This window comes from Dendrobium catenatum, unplaced genomic scaffold (genome assembly GCF_001605985.2).
Source record: "Dendrobium catenatum unplaced genomic scaffold, ASM160598v2 fragScaff_scaffold_156, whole genome shotgun sequence".
In the NCBI taxonomy this organism is placed as follows: domain Eukaryota; kingdom Viridiplantae; phylum Streptophyta; class Magnoliopsida; order Asparagales; family Orchidaceae; genus Dendrobium; species Dendrobium catenatum.
This window is the reverse complement of record NW_021318618.1, coordinates 5,998,373-6,007,655: the sequence shown is the minus strand read 5'-3', so window position 1 is coordinate 6,007,655 and position 9,283 is coordinate 5,998,373. Positions and strand designations below refer to the sequence as shown.

Here is a 9,283-nt window from a genome sequence, read left to right as displayed (position 1 = left end):
CTTGAACATTGAATCAATTATATCTTATATTTCTTTGATTGAAGATTATTATTTCAGTTTTATTAGTGTTGTTCCTGCATATCATTGTTATGTTCTATTGATTTTGGTGGATGCTCTTCGCAATTTGATGCTGATTTCGCTCTAGTGATTATTTTGGGTGCAAATTTGATCTCCAAAACATAAACATATTGATCTCCTCTGAATTGCATAGCGTTTTAATTGAAGGAGACAATAAGCCGTTTATAAAATTATTTCAGTAGCTACTGACAGATAATCCACATCACAGAAGACTCCCTAGTATGGCAGATATATCTTTTTCTTACAAATCTGCAGCAAGTCATTTTCAGATTCATTCCAAGAAAAGCTAATTAACGCGGCCGAATTCTGTGCCAAATTTGCTCTTAATTGTATTTTCTTTTGAAATAAAAATGATATTACTTTGTTAGTTTGTTACCTTCCTCTCTATTGGGTTTTGTCAAGAGAGGAAAGGAATTTAGGTTTTCATCTTTAGTTTACGTTTTTTGTATTCCTCTTTTAATAAAATGCTGTATGCACTCTTTTAAGTTTTTTTTTTTTAATTTAATTTAAATTAGTATTATAAAAATTAAAAGATATACATTAATAAATATTTCAATTGCTGGTTCATTAAAAAAAAAAACTAGATTCATTTTTCAAACAATTATACACAAAAACATTAATTTCCTAAAATTATTTTTCAACAAACTAAATAAACTTGAATAATCAAAATGCATATTCAAAATACATGAATCCTAAATACTTATGTCCAACCATGCCCTAGAGAGAGGAAAATTATTACGTGCGGCGTCCGGATTCTTCTTGAGGTCAATTCAGACGCGTCACGTCACCCGGGGCCCAGTGCATCCAAGTGACGTGGCGCATCCGGATTCGTCTTCGATCAGTCCGGACACCGCACGTAATAATCTCTCCTAGAGAGGCAGGAAACATGGCCAAGAAAAAGGAGAATGATTATGGAGAGAGATTGATGTGACTAAGGGTGCGAGGAGGAAACATGATTGACAATATTTACGAAATACAAATGCCAAATGCGCTAACAAAAATAAAGAAGCATGCGGCATTTTCAACTAATAGATAAAACCAGTTTCTCTCCATTCCCTACAATTCCATTCAAAGCTCAATCAAGTCATCAATTTGAGCAAATCAGCTATGTATGATTACCTGGCATTGAACATCCAGGAAGCTTCACTTTGTCATTGACATTCAATTGAAATATATTCTTAGTAAGCTCCTCCAACATTTGCTTTGTTGTATCTACATGAGCAAAAAAACAAATCAAGTGAAAGAGAAATTTGAAACAACAACAACAACAACATCAAGCCTTTGTCCCACTATATGGGGTAGGCTACATGAATTCTTTTTCACCATTGTGTCCGGTTAAAAGTCAAATTCTCATTTAAATCTAATAAAGAAAGATCATTTCTAATATTCTCTAACCAAGTCTTTTTAGGTCTACCTCTACCTTTCTTAACATAAGTCGAATCTAATGCCTCAACTTTCCTAAACGGATCATCGGAAGGCCTCCGTTTAATGTGACCAAATCAACTAAGGCGACTCTCTCTAATCTTATCTTCCATTGGAGCTACTCCAACCTTTTCACGTATATGCTCATTTCGTATTCTATCTCTAAGGGTCAAAGAAAAGAAAAGAAAAGGAACACCAATATCAAATCTAGCAACATTAAACAATCAAATGCATACCATTGTCTCCACATAGCCAATCTCTAGTGCAGATAAATGCTTCCAATATGTCAGAATTGAGTGCACTTTGGTACCGATCAAGCACTCTGTCACTCTCATCAAAAGCGCTCTCCACTGTAACAGTAGAGAAAGGAATACCCAAAATATCACGAGCCATAGCAGCAACTTCAGGATATTTAAATTGATTTGATTTCCAATATGACAATATATCCAATCCAGTCTTTCTATCAATTCTTGGATCATCTAAGTACAGTTCAAGTTGTGACTTCTGTAGGACAATATCTTCACTTGCCAAAGAATCAAATTCCTGCATGCAATAGGAAGAAAGATAGCAAAAAATATATTACTAATTGAAGCAACTAAAAAAATGCATTGATACTAGGGTGAAGATGAGTTGAGTCGAGTCGAGCTCGAGTTAGGAGGTGTTCAAGTTGAGCTCAACTGTCAAATACTGAGCTCAAGCTCAAGTCGAGCTCAAAAATCAAGCTCGAACTCAACTCGTTCCACCGTAACCGAGCTTGAGCCACTCGTCGGGCCCCAAATGCGGTCCGGTTCGCCTTCCAACACGCGTAGCACAATCTTCCAAAAAATTAATTCTCGGTTTTAATTTGCCTTAAAAGTAAAATTGCAACGAGAGAGAGAGAAAGAGAGAGAGAGAGAGAGAGAGAGAGAGAGAGAGAGGATATTGAGATCTGAGCCCTTTTTTTAGGTTTGTCAGAAAAGGAAATGAGTGTTAGCCGTTTGCATTTATAATAGAAAAGAAAAGGCCAAATCAGAGAAGAGAGAGAGAGAGAGGCGTTTGAGATTTCAGGTGGTTTTCCAAGATTTCAAGCGGGATTTTTAAATTTTAATTGGCAAAAATTTAAGTATCCCTATGGCCTCATTATTAATTTTTTCTAAATATTTAAATTTAATAATTTCAAGCAGACTCGCGAGCTCGCGAGCCGAGCTTTGTCAAGCTCGAACTCGAGCTCGTTTAATGAATGAGCTCGAACTCGAGCTTGAGCTCGACTCGTGAGCTCGATAAGCTCGGCTCGCGAGCTTATAAACGAGTCGAGCTCGAGCCGGCTCGGCTCACTTACACCACTAATTGTTACCAACAAATAAAGTGCTCGGAGATTAACTTGACAAAAAACAATCAAATTTGCTTAAACAATAATTCAAATGACCTTACCTTGAAAAAATCATCAGTTGCTCTTGAAAAGGGCCTTTCCGGAGCACTAAAGCTACCCTTATTGCTTCTATTGTTGGCTACAATTCCTGTTTTGGTGCCCGGATGCAGTTTGGGAGGACTAGCGTACATGCTGAAAAGAGAGTATAATTTCTCTTTCACATTCATAGAATTGAGAGCTCCACCATCACCATAAAGCTTCTTGTAGCACCATTCAACAAAACTGAACTTATATCTGGGGTCCAGAATAACAGCAATAGCTAGTATCATATTGAAACTAGACCAATATTTCTCAAGCAAAGAAAGCATGTAAGCTGCCAATGCTCTCAAACACTCATCTTCACTTCCCATTTCTTCTTTAAGTGTTAAATAAGCTGAAAAGATTGCAGGAAAATACAAGTTTGCAGTAGGATGTTTGGTGTTAGAAAACACGCAATGAATATCATAGAAAACAGCCAAGAGCTTTCCTATCTTTTCTAAATTATCCCATTCACTCTTTGAAGGGCAGTCCTTGTAATTTATATCACTGATATCTAAAAGCATGAAAGCCTCGCGATAAGAAAGAGCATTATCAAGCATAATGAAAGTGGAACTCCACCAAGTGGGAACATCTTGCCTTAAACCAATTTTATCATCAAGAGAGCTACGAGTAACACACTCAAAAAATTTCTGCTCTATAGTTTCAGAACCTTTTATATACTTGATGCTTTCACGGATTTTGTGGAGAGACACAGCAATCTCTTTTAGTCCCTCTTGAGCAATCAAGTCTATAGTATGGGCACAACATTGAAGACAAATATAATCAGAATCCCATAATGACCCCTTGCTTGAGTTTAATTGGCTCTTTAACAGCTCAACAGAAAAGGAATTTGTCAAAGCACTCGTAACTGTAATCGTCGATACTTTACTATCTATCCCCCAATCAACCAAGAAATCCTGGAGCTTTTGAGCCAAAGATGTCTCATCATGAGGTGGCACTAAGCAGAAATTCAAAACTTTCTTCTGCAAATTCCAGTTATTATCAATAAAATAAGCTGTTAAACATATATAATCATCAGTGTTCAAAGAAGACCACAAATCGTATGTCAAACTGATCCTATTCGATGTTGCTCGTAATATGGCTCGCACTTTAGCCTTCTCCCTTCGATACATCGTAATGCAATCATCCCCCATGGTGTTTCTAGTCCCAAGCTGCAAATCAGGACATAAATAAAGCAAAAGATCTCTGAAGCCTACCCATTCAACAATTTGCAAAGGCAGATCATGCAACATAATAGCTTCCATTAATATTTCCTTGAACTTCTCATGATCAAATTTAGGAGTAGAGCAAGGCGTGGTATCATATTGTCTTAGAAGCAGTTGGCCAACATCCCGAGCTTCTCTTTTCCAACAGGTTTTCAAATGACGCTTCATATTACCTGTTCCAAACTTGCTATCGTACAAGTAGGATGTTCCACAATTCCTGCACTTGCACCTTTGCCTCCCATCCTTACCCGGAGGGAGCAACTCAAAGTACCCCCAAACAGCAGATGTAAGCCTTCTATTACGTTTTGTTGAGCTTTTCTTGGGTGCTACACTAATTTCTGTTGCGATTTCCACATCATTGCCTTCTATAGCAGTATCATTAATGACATAAAAAGCATCTTGTTCAATAGAGTTCAGGTCGGTTTGATCTCCCATCTGCAAGTTAACAAGCAAAAAAAACCAGCATCAAAAAGCAGAAAGCAACAGCATAAGGTCAGATAACCATAAGGTTGAAAAAAAAAGGTTAATATTTCATGCCAAAAAAATAAAGGTTTAACATGCCTTCCAATGCCGATTTAGGTTTCGTTTGGGACGGCTTTCTTACTGCTTCTTAAAGTAGTTTTTTAATATAAAAATTAAAATTTTTATACTAGAAAATTACTTTAAGAAGCAGTAAGAAAGCCGTCCCAAGCGAAGCCTTAGTTCCCCATCCACCAAAAAGGGAAAAAACATAAAGCTATTTATGTCTTCATAAACATGTGATTGTGAAGAAACGAGACCTGAAAGTAATGTAAAACTCCAATAAAGAAGGTTCATAGTTTCCATGAAAATGTTCTGGTAGGCAAGTTTAGTGCTCCATAAATTTAGTTGCCCACCAAATAAAACAAAATTTGACTACACGTATACTTTTCACAGATAGCATTGTTCTAAATGGAAATAATTAGTAATATATGTATTAAAATAAATGAAATATAGCAACATAAAAAATTTTAGAATATAGACAGCTTAGTAGTGGAACAGAAATAAATTTTAAGTAGGTGTGATATTAAAAGCAACACAAGTCTCGGCTCAGGACAATCACACAGCCACTACTGTTGTAGAACGAATCTCAACGACCAATTCATAAAAACAGGATGAATACCATACGTACACGTGTAAAGGCACGTGCCTATTCCCTTGTATTAATATAGCATGTACTCACACCTGAGATATATAACAGTAAAAAAAAAAACACACAACTCTCCTTGGCCTATCGCAAGTTCTCAACCTGCTTCGAGCCAATGGATTCGCAAGCCTCATCAAACCCACAGTAACTCCACCACCTCGCATGTCTCAGTCCTCGGAAAGCATCACCACAATCAACCCCAAATATAGTGAATGGGTTCTCATAGATCGGTGAACCTAGCCGCAGCTATCTGCTCTACCCTTACCTCCTCCATCCTTCCTTGTGTTCTACACCTTGAGTCATGCTTTTCCATTTGGCTTACCTTTGAAAGGAGGTTGTAAGCTTCAAACCGTTCTAGAGTTATTCAACACAAAAATGATCTCCACAACATTTCCAAGAAAAACCTCATCATGACCTAGTACCTTACTGAAATCAAAATTGTTGTTGACAAAATTGCTGCAGTCGGCGCAATTATTGACTCCGAAGACATCATCCTATATATCCTAAATGGCCTCCCACCCTCCTACCAAGCCTTCAAAACATTCATTTGCAAAATGCTTCACCCCATAAGCCTCGACGACCTCTACTCCCTACTGCTCAGTGAGGAAATCAACCTCTAGGCAGATATTAAGGTTTATAAATCCATATTAATAGAATCTAAAATATCTAGATGTGACAGATTTAAGTATCTTTGATCTATTATATGAAAAAAAAAATGAGAATATAAAACTTCTAAAGATAAGATTGAGTGATTAAAATGAAGAAATACCTTGAGTTGTTATATGATAAATAGATATCTAATCCTACATACAAAGTAATTTAGCAAATAAATAAGAAATGCAAGCCAAGCTATGGGGACAATAGATTTCTACATCAATTGACACTAAATCGGCTGATATCCATGACTAGTTCCCCACAGAGTTAAGATCCCACTAGTCTACCTCCTTATTGTGGAGAAGCTCTCTCTTTCTTGACATAGTATCCTTCACATCAAATATATTCTCTCATACCTGGCAAGCATGATTGCAACACCACTCCAAATGAGCAAGGCAAACCCAAGTCCAAAAATAGAAGATTTAGGAGCAGTTTACAAGGAAAATGCCAACTTATCTAGATTATAAGTATTGCAAGAATACAATGTAAATAAACTATAATAAGTTAAATGAGATATTGCAGTAGAGAGATCACCAAAAGGATATTATCAGAAACTGGTAGGAAGTGGATATAATTTCTTCGAAATCAGCGAATGATAATAAGAAATTAAAAAGAAAAATACACCAAAATATTTGTATTGTAAGATATATTAAAGAAAATAATAACATACGGTTGGATCTTCAATTGGAGAGGCAGATCCAGCTCTCTCAAATCCCTCCCAATCAAATCAGCCGATCCCTCAGAAACTAGCTTTGATGAACACTTGGATCTCCTCTCCAAAAAATTGTCATAATGATGTAACAACGAAAGTACAATACCTCCTTATAATCTACACAATTTCCCTTTCACTCTATCTCCCATATATAAGTAAAGATGGAAGAGAAAAATCGAAAAAAAAAGCCTTAAAAATTCTCCAAAAGCACGTCCTATAGCTAGTCAAAGTACTCATTGCTGAACCTTCAGGTGACATCAGAGGCTTCGATTGAGCGCCATCGAAACACAGACACTGGACGTCTGGCACAACAACGGTAGGATCAGTTTGGTTAATCCGCTGCACATTCTTGCTATAGTCATAAAGCATAAGGACTAAAGTTATTTCATACCAGATGTTAGGAACTCAAAGATCATTAAAAGCCTTCCATATTAAATGCATGATTATCACAGTGCACCACACAAATGACATCATAAGGAAAAAAAAAGGGAAATCACACTGTCAATCAGAAGGCACATATTCAGATCTGTAAAGAAAATAAAAATTTGACATTGGAAACATAGTAAAACAAAAAAAGCGCAAGAAAAAAAGTTAAATTTATTCCAATATTCGTCAAAAATATTGAAATACTTGAAAAGTAAAAATATATACATCCTCCAAACAGGCAGAGTAATAACTGCTCGCATAGGATTGTAAGTAATTAATGTATTGTTTAATATCTGCAATAATAGAAAATCCATGCAAAATATTGAATCTGTGGTTCAAGAAAACAAAACAATATAAATTATGAGTAGAAAAAAGAAGCCACAAAGCTTGCTTCTTTTTGGTAGTCTCAACCAGACTCCCAAGCCTAAGATTCAGTCTCGGCATGTGAATCCCGTTTAAAAACACCCCTAGAAAGTTGCACTGAAAGCTCATCAAAATTGATTTTTATAAAGCAGCTTACTTTAAAGAGACTCCGACAATTTGACAGCTGCAAGCAGTTGTATACTTATATACACTGCACTCATTGTAAAAGCATTCGGCAACAACAATGCTATTACATTGAAATGATTTGTTCTGATATACACTTTGAATGATATGTAACAGCGTCAAGTACAAATCTATCAACATAACAAATATTTTATAAAAGAAGACTATTATAATTCATCCTATTGCATATTATTGGGACTGTATTTCAAGACTAAGACTTTGTTTGGGACGGCTTTCTTACATTTTTTTTAAAGCTGCTTTCTAGTACAAAAGTTAAAATTTTTGTACTAAAAAATTGCTTTAAGAATCAGTAAAAAAGCCGTCCCAAACGAATCCTAAATTCCATCAAAACAACATTATTCATTGCCACATTGTTCAGACAACAACAACAACAACATCATCAAGTCTGTCCCACATGAATCATTTTTCTCCATTGTGTCATGTTAAAAGTCAAATTCTCGTTTAAATCTAATAAAGAAATATCATTTCTATTTTTTTCTAACCAAGTCTTTTTAGGTCCACCTCTGCCTTTCTTAACATAAGTCAAATCTAATACCTCTATTTTTCTAACCGGATCATCGGAAGTCTGCCATTGACCAAACCATCTAAGGAGACTCTCTCTAATCTTATCTTTCACTGGCACATTGTTCAGAAAAGTAAAAAAATGGTCCTAAAAACATGCATTTTAACTAATTTTTACACAACATCAATAGGGGGAAATAGCCACGTTAATCGCCCAGTATAGTAGGGTTTAACGATCGTTGAGATGTTTTAATTGAAAAATATTGCATGTATCAGAATATGTAGAACAAAGAAGCAGTGAACTGCATGGAATAGAAATAAGGTACCACGGCGCCAAATTCTTTACAATTTTCACCTTCTTCGCCTTTCCCTTTTGGTGACTTTCAAGTTGATCAAACTTCCTAGCATTCATTGCGGTCCATCATATAACGGTTCAAGCTTAACGCAGGTGTAGAAAGGGGACAAATGCGGGTAGAGGATCTTTGATTTTGTCTGAGTCTTTGAGAGGACAAATAATGGCCGTTGGAAGCTCGAGCATCCACGTCGGGAATCAAGGTTGGCGAAGCTAGGTTTAGGGTAGCGCCGGGGGGTGCGGTGATGTGTTCCAGGTTCCGTTTCGACCCTCGAATGTGAGAAGGTAGCAGATTTGGACACGACACGGCCCAACACGACATGGTCGATTTAATAGGGTGTCACTTCGTCAGATTGTAGTCCAGAGCAGTTTTTTTTCCATTAATGAATGAAAATGGTAATAAATAGATAAATAATAATAAGATTATTGTGCAAGGTAATTTCTTATTTAAGAGCTGTTTGATTTGCCAAAAAATGAAAGGAATGCAATGCAATGCTATCAAAAAAAATATCCTATTTAAAATATTTTGAAATTATTTGGATGAGTATAAAATAAATGTAGATGATTAATTTTTTTTATTTTGATTGAAGTAAAATAAATATAGTATAAAGTTTAAAAATAATAGTGATCGTCAGTCAACAGTGGCGAGGGTAGGGTGAGCAGAGCCGACTCGCGAGCCGGCTCGAACTCAACTAGTTTATGGGCTTGCGAGCCGAGCTTATCGAGCTCGCGAGTCGAGTTCGTTTAGTAAACG

General features: G+C 36.2%; 1 protein-coding gene across 2 annotated transcripts; it reads right to left on the bottom strand.

Moving 5' to 3' along the window:
* Positions 1-1,079: 1,079 nt before the first annotated feature.
* LOC110103681 (zinc finger BED domain-containing protein RICESLEEPER 1) lies at positions 1,080-8,820 on the bottom strand. 2 transcript variants are annotated; one of them, XM_020832484.2, is made up of 4 exons: positions 8,504-8,820; positions 2,911-4,587; positions 1,737-2,043; positions 1,080-1,290 (listed from the first exon to the last, which is right to left on the bottom strand). In XM_020832484.2, the coding sequence occupies exons 2-4, from the start codon at positions 4,585-4,587 to the stop codon at positions 1,184-1,186; spliced, it is 2,091 nt and encodes a 696-aa protein (XP_020688143.1). In that variant the 5' UTR covers positions 8,504-8,820; the 3' UTR covers positions 1,080-1,183. The 2 variants fall into 2 exon arrangements, with proteins under 2 accessions (XP_020688143.1, XP_020688142.1); XM_020832483.2 differs by having other exon boundaries at positions 8,533-8,820.
* Positions 8,821-9,283: the final 463 nt, after the last annotated feature.